Below are 19,060 nucleotides of genomic sequence, written 5' to 3'. Positions count from 1 at the left end.
GTTTATTAATTTATTTATCCTTTATTTTATCAGAAGTTGTTTTTTTTTCGTGTTGTTCTATGTGTAAAACGTCTATCTAGGTTATTTAAAAGAAAAATACAAGTCGCTTCTGATTGGATTGAATTTCGATGTGCTCTTCATTGATTGGCTGAGAAAACACAACGTTTAGAAAACCGTTCCCTGTAGAAACAAGACGCCGCATCGACTGCCCCGCCCACTAGAGCGATGCGTCAACAGGGCGGCCATCTTGAACCGGTGTCAATCGCTCCTACAGTGTATTATGTCTATATGTGTTTACACTATTATATATTATATATAATATTATATCATAAATCATTCAAATCTCAAGCAATTTTCACGGAGTTTGTTTGTAACAAACGTCGGACATGATTGAGAGATAGATATATATATATAGATAGATACTATAGATAGATAGATAGATAGATAGATAGATAGATAGATAGATAGATAGATAGATAGATAGATAGATAGATAGATAGATAGATAGATAGATAGATAGATAGATAAATAGATAGATACTATAGATAGATAGATAGATAGATAGATAGATAGATACTATAGATAGATAGATAGATAGATAAATAGATAGATACTATAGATAGATAGATAGATAGATAGATAGATAGATAGATAGATAGATAGATAGATAGATAGATAAATAGATAGATAGATACTATAGATAGATAGATAGATAGATAGATAGATACTATAGATAGATAGATAGATAGATAGATAGATAGATAGATAGATAGATAGATAGATAGATACTAGATAGATAGATAGATAGATAGATAGATAGATAGATAGATAGATAGATAGATACTATAGATAGATAGATAGATAGATAGATAGATAGATAGATACGATAGATAGATAGATAGATACTATAGATAGATAGATAGATAGATAGATAGATAGATAGATAGATAGATAGATAGATAGATAGATAGATAGATAGATAGATATATAGATAGATAGACAGACATACATAGAACAAAAGCAACCTAGAAAACATTCACATGTGCTCAAGTTTTTATTGACAATATTGTTTAAGGCTATACATTGCATTTGACAATTAATATTATTATTGTATAATTGTACAACTACTGTATTATTGTTATTGCTATTCTTATAATTATCATATTCTCAGATTATTGTAGTTTTTATTATTATTAATACTTTATATTATAGTTAGAGGTATTCTCATTGCATTAATATTATCATAATTATTATTACTATTATACTGTTACTGTTATTAATATCACTATTACTATTATATCATCATTAATTATTGTAGCCAAAGAACTGAAATATTCAAGGATGTGGGTGTAGACATTAAGTGTTGAGTGGTAAAACCAGCATTCTAAATATATCCAAACACCTTTTTATCATTAAACAGTTTGGAAATCGGTTCAAAATGCAACTAATAATTCTACTTAGAGATTGAGAAACATCTCTTTCTGTCATAATGTCTATGCACCGCTGCCTCCACCATAAACCGGTCCAAGATGGCGGCGCTGTTGACGTGTCCACAGTCGATGCGTCGTCTACATATATAATGTTTATGATTTCATTCCCACATTTGAATCATAGTATTATAGATAATTAATTATTAAAATATGCTTTAGATCTTTGAATTGATAAAAATGAGTAAAGTAAAGCCGGTTTTGTCAGAATTTGAGATGAGATGAAACTTCCGGACTGCCGTAGTTTCCTCCCGGACGGTGATAGTGAGCGGACGGTTAATGGCGTCGTTGTGCTGAGAGTCTTTTCCTCTGTTTGCTGATAACATGTTGAGGTTTAGTTTGAGCTCAGCGCTGCTGCTTCTGGTTCTGATCACTGATCGGATTCACTGTGACATCACGGACGGTAACACGGAGCATCTGAAGAGGGAACACTCCCTAACGAAGCCGTACCAGGGTGAGTTTCAGCGGCTCGGGAGCGCGCATGAAGGGCGGAGCTACAATTGTGTGTTTAGTTTATTATTAAAACTAAATGTGGATTGTTACGGTCATGTTTTGATTGTCAAAGATAGATTATTATTCGTTTTTAACATACGATAATTACATGTTATTTTCAGAACCTCTCATTTCAACTTAATCTAAATCTAACAACAAAACCATGTACGATAGACATGATACGTCATGTTCTGCTCCTGTCCAATCAGAGACTTCCCAACCTAAAGCGGAATTAACCGGTTTTCAATGTAAACTTCAATTCGGGAATTACTATTACCATGTAAACACAAAGCAGAACACTTTAATCCCGAATGATTTAATTCGGAATAACTAATTCCGAATTTAAAAAATCACGTAACGTGGCCATTGTTCTATCTATGCAAGTAGTCTACATTTCTAAATTAGAAATACAGCAAAATAGAATAAACACATTTCTCATGAATAACACAAGTGTAAACTGTAAATTACTTTGATCATATTTATTGAAAGCTTGCACATGAAAACATGACGGTGCATAATTAGGCCAATTAAAAGAAGGACAGGACAAGTAGGTCTCAACGAGTCACCGAAAGTACGTGTTAGAATAAAGTCATCTAACAATAGGTCACATGACTGAATATCCAGTAGGAATTAGTAAAACACTTTATAATAACCATCATCTATAAAGGGTAAATAATGGTAAATAGTTAATTAACCTTTAGTAAATAGTTATTTATTGTTAATAGTTCATTAGAGTTTGAACTGAAGAATCCCTTACTAATGCTTTATAAAGCATCTATAAACATGTTTTAGATCTATAATTCATACTTTACTCATAATTAATCATTGTTTTATAAACCGTCTATAATCATTATCTGGATGTTATTATAAATTTGGAACAGATGGTTATAATACGTTGTAAATGGTGTCTATAGCATTCATAAACATTAGTTGAATTGATGTTCATAAAACTTTAACAAGTGCTTTATACATGGTTTATAAACCATTTAAATATATGTTGATTATTATAATGTTGCAACTAATTCTAGTAATATTTATAACTAATTAGCCATTGGTTCCATTCTATCGCCTCATGTACAAAGACTTGTGTATAAAATGGTGTGAAAAAATTCAGATGTTCTAATCTGTGAGTACGACTACATCCACACGCCTATCGTTTGAACTTCTGAATCAACGCAGATATGAGCGCACATATGTCCCCTCCCTGTTCACGCCCACATTTACATATGCAAATCATATTACAATGAGATTGTCACGGGGATTCCCCTCGGCGTCATCAGAAAAAACTGCTCTTACCACCAGTAACAGGAAAGAAGAGATTTTAGACATTTGAGATCGACAGCCAGTGTTTAAAATAACGGCGTTTAAAGTAACGGCGTTTAAAGTAACGGCGTTTGTTTTTCAGTAACGATGTAATCTAACTAATCACCTTTTACGCCGTTACAACGCCGTTATCGTTACTGAACGTTAAATGCGTTGCGTTACATTCATTGATTAAATAAAATGTTATCAGAAAGCTTCCCCGGCTTCTGAATCGACTGTTGTGAGGAGGCGGGTTAAAAACAAGGTGAGAGATTATGATTGGCTAAGGCGATGTGCCAGCACACACACACACACACACACACACACACACTACAGATGTGATGACTCAGCAGAGATGGTGAGCGTGGAACAATCTGATGAAAAGTTGTTATTTTTAAGGTAACGATACAAACACTATTTTATATTAATTATGATAAAAACAAGAACGTACATGTGAAGTGTTCATTATATCCAGGAGTGAAGACTTTGTCCACATCTGTTGTAAACAACTATAATTTAATAAAACACCTCACAACGACACACATCTAAAAATATGAATTATTTGACATAAAACAACTTTTTTTTTTTAATAATAACACAAATAGTTACTTTCCTTGGTAATGAGTTACTTTTATTATAGAGTAATTTAGTTACTAACGCAGTTACTTTTTTGAACAAGTAGTGATTAATTATAACTAATTACTTTTTTAAAGTAACGTTACCAACACTGTCGACAGCAACATGTGAGACGGAGATGATTCAACAGTGAAGATACTGGAATTAATATAGACGCACACAGTTTGCTGAATGCTTGACTGTGTGTGCGTTAAGAAGTGGAAGGTGGATTAAGGAAGACACGTAAAATGCTACATTACTATTACTGTGAGTGCTGCAATTGGTGCTGTGCTGTTATGATGCGCCGTGTATGTGAGTGACATCATCGGTATGCATCCTGTGGTTACCGGAAGTGTTATGTGAAAGTTAAAAAAACCGAGGCGTCCGTCCTGGCGCTCCAAAAGCATAAGTCGTGTGTTCTTGTCTACAACAGCAAGTTAGAACCTCTATAACTGGGACGTTGCATTGGTGGCAGCGGTAACTGGAGAGTGTGCTGGTGTTGACTGTTTATTTTGTGAACATTTACTGGACTTTCTAGTCTGACTTTTTTTCTGGCGAGCAGTGCTCGTGTTTGCCTGGGTAACAACAGGTTTTCAACACAGAAGCCTGAAACGGTGGACAGTATTCCAAACCTGCTGCTTCATGGGCTCCTGACGTGAGTGGTGTTAAGGTGGAGCTCCCGTCGCCATTTCGTGGGGACGGCCAAAAGCCATTTAGCATGTGGATTAAACAGTTTGAAGCCGCAGTGCGCGCCCAGACGGGACGCGCAGGCCACGGTGCTTTTCATGCTAATTTGGTGAATCCTTTGCCAACTAGACTGGATGGAGCAGCTTTTCTTTTGTGGGATAGCTTTCCCCCGGATGTGCAGTGTGACTTTAAACGGATGAAAGAGAGATTAAAGGAGGCGTTTGGACAGAAGCAGTTCCTGTTATACTTTCAGACGTGTGTATCTGCAAGATGTCACCAGGTGGATGAAAGTTTATGCTGGTTTATGGTTTTATGCTAATGATATCTCCAGGCTTGTGGCAGAGTCATTTTCAAACTATGACTAAGCTGCACTGGATGGTGAGAAATGCAGGTGTTTTCTTGCTAGACTTGACCCTGCTCTCCAAGCTAAATGCCATGAGCAGGGAGCGACTGACATGGAGGAGGCACTGATAATAGCAGGTCGCTGTGAGCGGGCCAGGCTGTCCCTGAAAGCGACCGTAACGGTGGCACCTTTTTCTCCATCTCATGTTGCTGTGGTGTCCTCTCTCGATGGTGTTGTAGGCACCAATTCTGATGCTGCAAAGAAGCCTGAAGGCCTGAAGGCACAGCGATGTGAAGATGAGCGCGGTGGTCGTGGTCCATCCTCCCTGGGCGACCCAATGACATGCAGGGACTGGCGGCACCTGCCGCTCGAAGTGCTGCTTCGCAGACGCACCATGGTGTGGATCACGGTTGCTTCGTCCGCTGCACCGCAGCTCTCCACAGGCCGACGAGGAAGTGACTTTACGCGTCGGCTTGCAGAATGCTAGATCGCTAGCCAACAATTCTCACCTTCTGAAGGACCTTTTTATGTCCTGCGGGTTGGATCAGATGTACCTTATGGAAACATGGCAACAGGAGGATGAGTATGTTCACCTTTATGAGCTGTGTCCTACGTACTGCTTTGTGTTTGGAACTCCACGGCTTACGCGAGGATGTTTAGGAGGAGGAGGATTAGTGCTCGGTCGCTTTCCGCTGCAGACTGTTGGACATGAACACGTTCAACTCCTTCGAGCTCCAGATGTGTAATGTTGGAAATGAACACTCTTTTTACTGTGTTTTAATCTACCGACCTCCTGGTCCTCTAAGTAAGTAAGTAAGTATTTATTTATAAAGCGCTTTTCGCAGATAAAATCACAAAGTGCTGTACACAGAAACTATAAACATACATTTACATCACATGTGTAGCATCATAAAAGGGCAGTAAAAATTAAAAATAAAATCTTGTTAACTAAAAGCTTTTTTGAAAAGCGAAGTCTTCAAATGTTTTTTAAAAGTGTCCACGCAGTTCATCTCCCGGAGAGACTGGGGCAGACCATTCCAGAGTCTGGGGGCTGCAGCCTGGAACGCCAGGTCTCCTCTGGTTTTAAATTTAGTTTTTGGGAACCTTAGTAAGTCCTGCTCGTTTATTCCTAGATGAATTCTCTGAGTTTATGTCATCTATTGTTAAACTGTGTATTAATCCTTGGTGATTTTAATCTACATGTTGATAATTCCTCCTGTCCTATGGCAGCTGAGCTGATGTCTCTAATGGACTCTTTTCACTTTGTGCAACATGTGTCAGGTCCAACACACACTGAAGGTCATACTTTAGATTTGGTCATTTCTTTTGGTTTAATGATTGACCATCTAGGTATTGAAGACTAACAAATAAGCGATCATTGCTGTATCATATTTAATCTGTCAATCACACTGGTACAGACTACTTCTAATGTGAAAAAGCAGAGTCACATTCTTAATGAAGCAGCAATCAGTGGATTTTCTGCCTCTTTTGATTCAACTACATTTACTAGTTGTGATGATGAAAACCACTAAACTAGAGGTGCACAGACTCTATTTAAAGGAAAAGATAATGGAGCTAAATGAATTAATAAAGCATGCCCGCTCTGCTTATTTCACTAATCTTGTTTTGCACAATAAGAGAAACCCAAAGGTTTTGTTCACTACTATTGAAAATCTTGTTCCACCCTCATCGTCCCATGTGTCTGTACACACACAGGAGGACTGTAATCATTTTTTAAACTTTTTTGTAAACAAAGTACAAGACATCAGGGCTAGCATCACTCCTCCCTTGGTTAGCTTGTGCAGTGCATCAGCCCCTGTGAGCTCATGGTCCTCCTTCACTCCTGTCAGCCTACAGGATGTTCAGGTTTTAGTAGAAAGATCAAACCCTCATCGAGCTCTGTAGACATTGTTCCTGCTTCTCTGCTTTTAAACGTTTTTGATGTTGTTGGTCCTTTGATGGTAAAATTAATAATCCTCTCACTTTTATCTGTCTCTGTCCCCAGCTTCTTTAAACATGTGATAATAAACCCCATTCTTAAAAAACCCAATCTTGATCCGGGGGAGCCTATAAACTACTGACCCATATCTAAGCTTCTCTTCATGTCTAAAATCATAGAGAAAGTGGTTGCTAAGCAGCTAACCTCATACATGGAACAGCATGATATTTATGATAAATATTAATCTGGTTTTAGATCAATCCACTGAAAATGATCTTCTGAAAGTTTCTAGTGACGTGATGATGTCACTGACTCTGGTCGTTACACAGTTTTAGTTTGACTTGATCTGATGCTGCCTTTGATACAGTAGATCATAGTATACTGGTTGATCCACTTACATCTGAGATGGTTTTCTGGTGCTGTTCTCCAATGGTTTACATCTTATATTAATGGAAGAACCTTTAATGTTACTATTAATGATGTAATGTCTAATATGTCCAACCTGTCATGTGGAGTAGCCCAGGGCTCTGTTCTGGTTCCTGTTTAGTTTTTATTGTATCTGATGCCTCTTGGTCGGTTGATCCATGGTTTTAAAAATATATCTAATCATTTTTATGCTGATGATATCCAGTTGTTCTGTTCCTTTAATGACTCAGCGTTTCACTTTTTATCAGAGATCTTAGATTGTATATCCTGTATCAAAAACTGGTTGCCATCAAATGATCTCCAGATAAATTCTAATAAAACATAAACTCTGATCATGTGATTAAAAGTCTCTTGGTGATCTGGGCTCATCTGTTAAAACCTTGTGTTTGATCAGTTCATGTCTTTGGAGGGTCACTGTCATCTACTGACTAAAAACTGTTTTATCATCTGACAAATATCTCTAAAGTCAGACATCTATTATTAAAATCAGATCTAGAACTGGTCATACACACATTTATATCATCACACATGAACTATTGTAATTTGACATGTTTTAATAAGTCGACCCTAAACAGACTCCAGATCGTACAGACGCTGCTGTCAGACTTTTAACTGGTGCTTCTAGAACATCCCACATTACCACCATTCTTTCTACTCTGCACTGGTTCTAGTGAAGTTTAGAATAAACTATAAATATTAGTTATTACATTACATGAGCGTTACATGGTCAGACCCCTCAATATATCTCAGACTTGTTGTACCCCTACACTTCAGGGCGGGGTGCTCTGGGTCCATGGCTCCTTGGTGTTTTCTCAGGTGTGTATATGGGGGGCGGTGCCTGCCTCTCGGCTTGGGGTCTTAGGGGCGTCTGGAGGGCTGCTCTGCCGTGAGGGGGTGGCCTGGGGCTGGGGCCCGCTCTTTCTGCTAGCCTGGCTGCATCTTTGTGTCCGGGCCAGAGCTTGTGTTTACAGTAGTGGTTCTTACACATACACTGGTCTATGATACACTGACATGTCTTAGACTGTAGATAAAACTGGGCTGAACTTTAGACACGTTGATCCTAAATACCTGTTTTAGGTTTTACCACTCACTCCTTCCGTCTGTCCACAGACACCACCATTATAGCTAAGCGTCACACTGGTCACCAGACTGGATTAATTACACAACATAATATACACAATATACACAACTATAACTTCACGTCTCACTCTCACTTTACAATAATTTACTACCCCGAGTTTCTCCTCCCTGCTAAAAGTAATTTATACATGTTGATTTACATATCTAAAATGAAAAAAAAACATGAATTCCTTAACATTGCAATATATGTTTATTGCTCTTCAAATCAAAATTCCAAAATAAAGTTCAGTAAGAATACAAAAGTACAAAGTAATGCATTCAAAGTCAGAAAGGGCTTTTCCAACAAAAAATAAACTTTCCTTTTACCTTAAGAAATGTGTGTGTGTGCTGCTGCTGCTGCTGATGTCACGGTGGGTGTTTCCTCCTTGTCCCGTCGACGCACTGCCGTCAGGTCACACCTGGGATAAAGGACGAGGGTTAGGGGGAACAGCTACCTCTGACCAACGCGTGTGTGTCTTCACTGCCTTGCATTTTTGAAACTCTGAGGAGCCACTCGCATTATTTTCCGGCGCCACCATCTTTGTTTTGGTCAGACGACGCATTGGCGCGCACATTTTGCATCGACATCATCAGTTACGTTGACGTGTTGTCCCGGTGTCACACACTGAGTTTACCTCCATACCGAGTATATAACCCTAACCCTAACATAATCCAATAAACAAATAAAACGCACGTTCGTTCACTTTGAAAACAAAGATAAATTATTTTTTAGCAAAAATTAATTCCGGTGCACATGTGCATGACACCGTCCCTAACCATGAGTAAAGTATTATCTATCTATCTAAAACATGTTTATAGATGCTTTATAAAGCATTAGTAAGGGATTATAATCTTCACTTTCAACTCTATAATAACATCCAGATAACACGCACAATAATGTTATTAATCATTAACAAACACTTTATAAAGTGTATAATATGTAATAATGTGTGCATTAATAAAGTTTTCATATACCATCAATTATAGCATTACAAATCATTAAAAAACATTAATAACTATCATTTTCTGACCAATTCTAAAACCAGGCTGTTTGAGTGGGCGTGTCTATAGATGCTGACTCCACCCAACAGCTGATCACTAGAGACTTTCTTTTGCTATTCACACAGTTGTTATTGTTTTTAGCCATTACAGTAAAACACATAGAGAATAGAAAAGGTGGGGAGAATTGATTGTTTTACAGTGAGGGTGAGATGTGAAGTTGTAGAATATATTGTGCTTATTATGGTGTGTAATCCAGCCAGTATAGTGACAAGTGTGAAGCTTAGCTATAATGGTGGTGGCTGTGAACAGGGGGAATGAGTGAATGGTAGTACCTAAAGCAGGTATTTGGGATTAACGTGTCTAAAGTTAAGCCCAGTATGAGTTTTATCCCACATCCCAAGGCGTTCCAGTGCATCGTATACCAGTATATGTGCAAAAAAAAAAAAAAACGCTTCTGCAAACACAGGAACTGCCCCGGGCCCGCAGAACGAGCGGGGGCCAGGGAGCCACAGGCAACCCCCCAGGCGCCCCCAAGATCCCAGGCCGAGAGGCAGCCGCCGCCCCCACACACACATCCGAGGAAGCCCCAAGCAGCCGAGCACCCAGCGCATCCCCCCAACCCCAAGGCCCCCCGCCAGCATCCAGCCCCCACCCACACCCAAGCACCCAACCCCCCCAAGGGGAGGGCCCAGAGAGCCCCCCGCCCGAGACCCCAGCAGAGGGGCCAAGGCCCCCGCCCAGCAGACGGCGGGCCCAGAGCCAGCAGGGTTCGGAACCCAGGCCAGAAGGACCCGGAACGGAAGCAACACCGAGAGCAGCGCCCCCAGGGATGACAAAAACGCCCATAGTCGCCGAGGGCACCAAGGGGATGCTGCAAGCTGCCCCACCGGCCCCCAGGCGCACCGACCAAGCGCGCCACATCGCCTTTCCTTGATGCTGCCCGCGCGATGCGCCCCAGACAGACCCCACCAAAGGGCCCAGCCACACCGCAGAGCCCGGCTCACAGGGCGCCGCCCAAGCCGGGGCCGCACCCGCAGGCATGGCAGGGCGCGGCCCGCACCACCCGCCCCGGAAGACCCCCGCCAGGACCGGCCCGGCCAGACCCGCCGGACCCAAAGGGCACCACCGCAGGACAGGGAGCCCCCATGGGCGAGCCCCCGGGCAAGACCCCTGCGGGGGGCACCCCCCCCCAGCCCACAAACAGGCCACAACCCAGCAAGACCGCGCAGCCCCAGACGGTACAAAGACAGCTGCCCAGGTCCCGCCCCCCACCGGACAGCGCAAGCCACGGGGCAATGCACCCCCCGGCGCAAGAGCGACCGGCGGCCGCCACCACAGGAGAGAGGGACCCCAGCAGCCCCCAGCCAAAGGCGCAGAACCCACCCACCCGCCAGCCCGCAGATAGCAGGACAGACCTACCAAGCGGCCGATACCGACCTCAACCCCCGGAACAGCTAGAGCCGCCCCCCAGCAAAGAGCACCACCCCGGAGCGCCAAGCAACCCCGCCCCGACGCCGGCACCCCCCAGCGCGCCCACCCCCCACACCGGCGCGGCAAGCCGCCCCGGACCCACACGCCGCGAGGCGCGCCCCCAAGGCAACCAGGAGACGAGACAAGCGCCAAGCCCCACCCGCAGGGAAGGGGCACCCCCACGCCCCACCAGGCCGGCACCGCCCGGAGAGACCCCGCAAAGAGAGCCCCCAGCAACACCCCTCCATGCCCCCCAGAGACCCATTGCCCCGCCACGCCTGACCGCATCCCCCGATCCCCACACGGTAGCCCCCACCCGACAGGCCCAGATGTGTGAATTTACCCACTACCCTGTTATGGTGCCTCTCCATTCCCCAATGGAGAGGCACTTCCCTATTCCCTGAGTGAATGTATATGTTTAGTGAATGTATGAAGTGCTATTAAAAAAGGGTGGATGGAGGGGAGCGGTGCTCGGCCCACCGTGCCAGCGGCACCCTCAGCGAAGGCGCACCCCAGGGAACCAGGGCAAGGCGCCCAGATCGGCCAGCGGAGCAACCCACCGCACCACCCCGCCACCCAACAACCAAGGACCCAAGAGCAGCCACCCCCAGCGCCACCCCCATCCCGGACCCCCCGTCCCGAAGCCAGAAACCCCACCACCTTAGGCCCCCAGACGAGCCAACCTCCGAGCTACCCACCCGGCGCAGCAATGCCCGCCCCCCAAGCGAAGGCCACAGCCCCCCCACCAGCATCCCGGGCTGACAGGAGCCCCCCACGCCAAACCCAACGGGAGAGCAGGCGCTGAGTGAAGGCGGAGGAGGGGGGAGGACGAGACAGGGGGACAGAGAGCAAGAGGAAATAGTGGCAGAGAGACACGCAGGCCCCCAGCACCAAGGGCCACCCAGACGTGCACGAAGGGGGCAGGAGAGCAACACCAAACCGCCCATGGACCACGAGAGCACCCGAAAGAGACGCACGCCCCCACAGAGGCACTCAAAACACCCCAGCAACCCACTCAAGCGACCATGGCTCAGGTGGTAGAGGGTCGTCTTCTGATCGAGAGGTTGGGGGTTCGATCCCAGTACCTGACTATGTGTCGAAGTGTCCTTGGGCAAGACACTGAACCCTAAGTTGCTCCCAGTGGTCGACTAGCACCTTGCATGTCAGTCCTGTCCCACTAGTGTGTGAATGTGAGAGTGATTGGGTGAATGAGCTGATATGTAAAGCGCTTTGAGACTGTTTCAGTGGTGATAAAGCTCTATATAAATCATGTCCATTTACCATTTCAAGCCACCCAGGTCAAGGCCACTCCACAAGCCCATGAAGGTCCAGGGCTACAGTTAGATCAGTGTGTTAGTAAAGAGTGGTGCTGGCAGTTGCTTGCAGGCTAGATCATCAGGCTAAAAATGAGAAAATGAGAAAGATTCAATGCAATTAGAAAAGGAGTCAGCAGCTTCTAACACTTAGCGGTAGGGCTGGGTATCAATTTGAATTTCCCAAATCAATTCGATTCAGTTCACAATTCACTTTTGATTGATTTTTTATTCAATTATCACGCAGTACCAATTTTACTTGGATATGGATAATTGAATGCTACATTAATCATGTACGTTTTATTTAAATGACTTAAATCAACTCAAAGCACAGACAGTCTGTGTAAATAAAATGGTCACTTTATAAACTCAACACATTCTCATTACTTTGAGTCTCACAAAGGTTTTGTTCTAATGTTCTAGTGGTTGCACAACAAATATAACTGTATAATAAGAGAGACAACCATAAACATAAATAAATAATTGTAAATAAAAGCAAACATCCAGAAATTAAAACGATTCTGAATCGTCTTAAAGTGTAATAAGTCAGGTCTTTGGTAAATGTAAGAAAATACTTTTAATTTCCTGTGAACAGTAAACTTAAGAAAACCACAAGATGCAGAAAAAGCCTTTAAGCCCTCGACAAAATGTTAGAATAATTTTATTTTGTTTTTGAAGCATTTTCATCCTAAACTCTGAACTCCCCCTTGTGTCTGATTTTGGTCACTGCATTTACAGAATCAAAAAACAGACATTGTGCAAAAAATATTTGAAAAAGCCTCTGAAATTGCATATGGCAATAAAGTAATAAATCATATTTGAACATATTTATGAAAAACTTGTAAACCTTGGGGCATGAAAGAGTCACAGTGAGTTAACACATTCCGTTCCCACAGGAAAGTGTGAGTGAATGACGGTGTTAGACAATCATTGGTGTTTGTTTATCTTTATCATCGACTATTATCTACATGTTACTACGACCTCCATTAAAGCCTGTATAACTGTGATAACAGCTCCAATCACGTCCTTACAAAACCTTTAGGGCAGAGCGTTTCAGAAAATGACGAGTGAGACTTTAGTCACATGATGCGTTATTGTCCTTTTTTAACATGACTTTGTCCTGGTTTAACATTGATTTCTACATAAAGAATGATGTCATCACCTCCATGCTAGCAGCTCTCTGCGCTGTGGCCTCCTAATGCTAGTTTTAATCACAGACATTCAAACACCAACGACATGAAAAATGTGACAAGAAAACCCATTGTGGGGGGTCTGGGGGGACCCTATCCCAGAGAATGTTTTAACACAAATTAAACAATCTGGAACACTCTACATAGTACAATAAGGCAAAATACACTATTTTCTTCAAGCCTAAACACATTTATTTACACCACTTAAGTTGTGGTTTGTGAAAACTTACAATACATATGATATAAAAGTACCTAAAATTTGTAAAATATTAAGTACAATCTAAAGAAAACAATATTATTGCCATTTTCTGAATTTAATGTTAGTTAATTCTGTTGTGACATATTCCCCAATATTTATTTAATTGTAGGTGTGTTTCATAATTAATACAACATGTACTAGTGCAGACATAAGCAACTGGCTGCTTGGGGGCCATATTGGTCTAATGTTATGCTGCCCCCAAAGTAAATGTACAAAATGACAGAAAAATACACAAAACAAGAGCAAGTTAACATAAAAAATGACAAAGAATTACAACATTGCAGGAAAATACAGTAGAAGACAAGAAAAACAGAAAATACTCCAAAAACACTCAAAACTACAACAAAAATGAGCAAAAAGCAACAGTAATACATACAGTTACTCAGAAAAATATGCAACATTACAGAAAATGACAGCAAAAGTACACAAAAAGATAAAAATACACAAAAATTACTCCAAAAATACAAAATGGCAGCACAAATACACACCATGACTGCAAATAAACATATATTTTATAGGAAAAATCTGCATGTGGGTCTGTGTGAGACACAACTTTAGCTTCTTTGTTTTGAACCGTAATTCTATAGAATTGTAGCTGTCTTCATTTAGCACGTGTTCATGTCTGTGGTTCAGCCACAGAAACACACTAACAGCCAATCAGCTAACAGATGGGTGGGGCCAGCGTGTGGAAACAGCCTATCATATCTCTGAACGTCACCAGTGACAGACAAGCTGTGGAGTTCGGTTGCCATGTTGGTTTGTTTCCAAGTAAGTATCATGCAGTGAGCGTAGACTGTACAGTAAGAAGTGAGGAGGACAGTAGAGGCAGCCGCTATGACATGGACGACTGGGATTGGTTATCTCAGTCAGTCAATCAGAGTTACTAGAACTACGGCAAACCACGTGGACCAAAGTTTATTATTGTGAAAAAAAATAGAGTATTGAATGGGGAAATATAGGTGTGACAAATGTCAAGTGTGGCGTGAGAATGGGTCAAATTGCGTGACTGTCACAGTCAAAGGGTGGGGCTTGGCAGTTTGTTTAACACCTTTGTGGAGGTAGAAAACATTGGTTTCATATGCTCTGAACTTTTTGGTGTTAATTCTAAGTGGTATGTGTGGAGGAAACCAGACACTGCTCATCACCTGCCCAATACAATCCCAACAGTGAAACATGGTGGTGGTAGCATCATGCTATGGGGGTGTTTTTCAGCTGCAGGGACAGGACGACTGGTTGCAATTAATGTGACCAAGTACAGAGAGATCCTAGAAGAAAACATCTTCCAGAGTTCTCAGGACCTCAGACTGGGCTGAAGGTTCACCTTCCAACAAGACAATGACCCTAAGCACACAGCTACAAGAACAAAGGAGTGGCTTCAGAACAACTCTGTGACCATTGTTGACTGGTCCAACCAGAGCCCTGACCTAAACCCTACTGATCATCTCTGGTGAGACCTGAAAATGTCTGTCCACCAACGTTCACCATCCAACCTGACAGAACTGGAGAAGATCTACAAGAAGAATGTCAGATGATCCCCAAATCCAGGTGTGGAAAACTTGTTTCATCATTTCCAAGAAGACTCATGTCTGTACGAGCTCAGAAGATGTTTCTACTCAATACTGAGCAAAGGGTCTGAATATTTATGACCATGTGATGTTTGACTTTTTCTTTTTTAATACATTTACAAACATTTCTACATTTCTGTGTTTTTCTGTCCAGATGTGGTGCTGAGTGTGCATTAATGAGAAATAAAATCAACTTTTTATTTTAGCAAATGTCTGAAATAAAACAAAGAGTGAAAAATTTACTGTAGATACTAAGGATCGGCATCCTTAGTATCTACAGTAAATCCATGATGTAGTTATCCAGCTTCATAGTACAGGCCCTAAGATGCTCTCATAGTCAGTCATTTTTGTTGGGTATTTGTTTACATTTCATTCTTCTTGTGTGTTTGTGTTGTCGTTTTGTATGTTTTTTTGTCATTTATAAACAGAATGTGTTCATTAAAAACATTTGTTTCGTTTTGTGTGTGTGTGTGTGTGTGTGTGTGTGTGTGTGTGTTGCAGGCGTGGGCAGTCAGTGGGATTTCTCAGGCAGTACGTTGGTCACCAGTTCATACGTGCGACTCACTCCAGATGAACGGAGCAAACAGGGATCCATCTGGAACACCGTGGTGTGTTTGTGTGGTCTAGTTGTGTACTTGTGTAGTAACGTGTAGTAATTGTGTATTTGTGTGTAGCCTTGCTACCTGAAGGACTGGGAGATGCACGTCCACTTCAAAGTTCACGGCTCGGGGAAGAAGAATCTCCATGGTGACGGTTTTGCCCTATGGTACATCAAAGACGGGCTGTATCCAGGTAACAGAGGCCACTCCCACTCCCTCTCCTTCCTTGCTCGCCCTTTGCTTCGTGAGGCTGAGTCATTCATTCATTGTTTTATCTTCATCATCTTCATCATCATGATTCTATCACAAAGATCAAAGGCTACGAAATCAATTAGTGTCATTAATTGTTAAATTACTTTGATTTGGAAAAAAGCTGATTTTTGTTGTTTTTTGTAACGTAACAATAAATGAATCACTTTGTCCTTTTTAATCTAAACGTGTGTTGGTATTAATAAAATAAATATATAAACATAATTAATCGATTCAAAAAATTGATGGATTAATAAATGAAAGAAAACGATAATAAAATACTTTACTTCATTAATTATTAGATTAATAAATAAAAAGATTAATAGGTAAAGAAAGAAATTGATAAATAATGTATATTTAAATGTAAAGATAATCTGAATAATGTTTGATAGATTTTAATTTGAAAATCAATTTTAAACTTGTTAAATGAATAAATAAAATCCATTGATTAAAAGAATAGATTAATTAATACAAAAAACAATAATAAAAATAGTTGAAATAATTAAATTGTAAAAGTAAAGATAGTCTGCATATTGTACGATAGATTTTAATTTCATAATGACTTTTAAGCATGTTAAATATACAAATAACATTAATAAAAAAGTTGATGGATTAATAAATAAATGAAATGAATCAGGTGACCAGTGTAAAGCTTTGGTACGTATAATGGTGGTGGGCGTGGTCAGAGGGAAGGAGTGAGTGGTAAAACCTAAAACAGGTATTTAGGATCAACGTGTCTAAAGTTAAGCCCAGTTTTATCTACAGTCTAAGACATGTCAGTGTATCATAGACATATGTATGTGTAAAAACCACTACTGTAAACACAAGCTCTGTCCTAGACATGAAGATGTAGTTTATTAATCAATAGATTAAATAAATTGTTTAATTTTAAAAGTAAAGATAATCTGAATAATGTTCAATAGATTTTGATTTGAAAAACAATTATAAGCACATTTATGACTTCCTCATTATCCTCATCCTCACTCCATTGTGTGTGTGTGTGTGTGTGTGTGTGTGTGTGTGTGTGTGTGTGTGTGTGTGTGTGTGTGTGTGTGTGTGTGTGTGTGTGTGTGTGTGTGTGTGTGTGTGTGTGTGTGTGTGTGTGTGTGTGTGTGTGTGTGCGTGCGTGCGTGTGTGTCCATCCTCAGGCCCTGTGTTTGGAAACCACGACCCGTTTCATGGCCTCGCCATTTTTCTGGACACCTTCCGCAATGACCTCCATGGGATGGATGTAAGTGTGTGTGTGTGTGTGTGTGTTACAGGTGTGGTACTCTCATATGGCGCTCTGTTCTGCGGTCTGGCCGTGTTTATTGATACGTTTTCTAACGATGAGGCGGTGGATGTGAGTGATCGTCACGGTAACAGACAGCAGCAGCATGTGATCCCCATGGACACGCCCCCTCACCATCTCTGTGTGTGTGTTTCACAGAGGAAGAGAGGCTCACGTGTTTGTGTGTAAACTTTCTACACACACACACATGTCTGTGGGTGTATCAACTCGACTGGTGACCATTATATCTGGTGACTGAAGCCTCAGTGTTTACAACACAATAAATACACACTTCACATCCTAATCACTCACACAATAACACGATCACCAGTAGATCTGGAACACCAGCAGCTACAACAGAGAACACACGAGTCATTCATCACATTTAAACTAACATCACACACACTTCAGTCTCAACGATTTCTACATTTTTTTACCAATTGTTCCATAATTATTAATAATAATAATTATTATTATTATTAATAATAATTATAATAATGATAACTTTTATTTGTAATGCACTTTACATTTGACACCAAATCTCAAAGTGCTACAAGAGTTAAAACAGTAATAATACACAATATGTATTAAAAAGAAAGGACTAGGAGGGGGTTCCACACTGGTTGATGTGTGTGGTGTGAGCAGATCAGTGAGGTAGGTGGGGGCTGACAGTGATGGGGGCGTGTTACAGTAGTCCACCCTGGAGGAGACAAAGGCGTAGGAAGGAAGAGGGAGGGGCACAGTTTAAAAATATTACAGAGTGAAAGAAAGTTTTGCAGATGGAGGTGACATGACTGTCAAAGGTAAAGTGGGGGTCTAATTTAACCCCCAGGGTTGTGACAGAGGGAGAGAGGGGAATGGTACGGGGGGAGTGACTTTGAAATATAGTTGTGTCGTCAGCATAGCAATGGAAATGAATTCCATGCCTGGTGATGACACGACCCAGGGGGAGCATGTAGATGGTGAAGAGGGTTGGGCCGAGTACGGAGCCCTGGGGGATATTTTGTTTTGGTTTTTTGGTGATTAAACACAGATCATTTATGATATGAACCTCATTCAAGCTTTGGCCTGAACTCCAAACTAAAACCTACATATATTTATATCAGAGCCTGACCTGAAACCTACAGTTAAAACCTTTTTTTCCTCATAAAAATGATATATTTACATTTGTTTTATTGGTAAACCTGCTTTTATTAACACTTAACAGACTGTTAATGTCATCATTAGATCAGTGCACGAGGAAACAAGTGCACGTCAAACACACACAGGTGCACAGCATGCTATAGAGATAGATCTATTTACATAATCAATGTATCAAACATAAGGATAATCCATGTTCTTGTGAAGAAAAATGATTGTGTCTTAATTCTGTCCCTCAGAGGACAGTCCACTGCAGCACGCCACCTTTATTATTGATTTATTTGGTTGACTATTCTCTACGTGTGCCATAGTCTTGGTCGACCAACCATTTCCTTGATTGACTACAGCCCTACTGGTGACTCTGTTTCTGTGGGAGGGACCAAAACCAGATTGGAATTTTTCATATAGTCTGTTAGATTTGAGATGATTATGGAGCTGAGTGGAAACTACTTTTTTGAGGAGTTTGAAAATGAATGGTCTGTAGTTTGACAGTGGTTTAGGGTCTAAGGGGGTTTAATGAGAGCGGTTTTGAGGGAAGTTGGAACATGGCCTGTTTCAAGGACAGGTTTATTACTTTGGTTATGAGGGGACTG

At 41.3% G+C, this 19,060-nt stretch overlaps 1 protein-coding gene across 1 annotated transcript in view; it reads left to right on the top strand.

The window, feature by feature from the left end:
* The first annotated feature begins 1,745 nt into the window (after positions 1-1,745).
* The window catches only part of LOC114471598 (vesicular integral-membrane protein VIP36-like), a 37,960-nt gene continuing 20,645 nt past the window's right edge, over positions 1,746-19,060 (top strand). Inside the window, exons 1-4 of the mRNA XM_028460442.1 lie at positions 1,746-1,941; positions 15,711-15,817; positions 15,884-16,001; positions 17,206-17,288. Coding sequence (XP_028316243.1) covers positions 1,812-1,941; positions 15,711-15,817; positions 15,884-16,001; positions 17,206-17,288 — 438 coding nt within the window. The 5' untranslated portion in view covers positions 1,746-1,811. The remainder of the gene's footprint in view (positions 1,942-15,710; positions 15,818-15,883; positions 16,002-17,205; positions 17,289-19,060) is intronic.

The sequence above is a fragment of the Gouania willdenowi genome, chromosome 10 (assembly GCF_900634775.1).
Source record: "Gouania willdenowi chromosome 10, fGouWil2.1, whole genome shotgun sequence".
Taxonomy (NCBI): domain Eukaryota; kingdom Metazoa; phylum Chordata; class Actinopteri; order Blenniiformes; family Gobiesocidae; genus Gouania; species Gouania willdenowi.
Note: the sequence above shows the minus strand (reverse complement) of the source record. Positions and strands in the feature narration are given on the sequence as shown.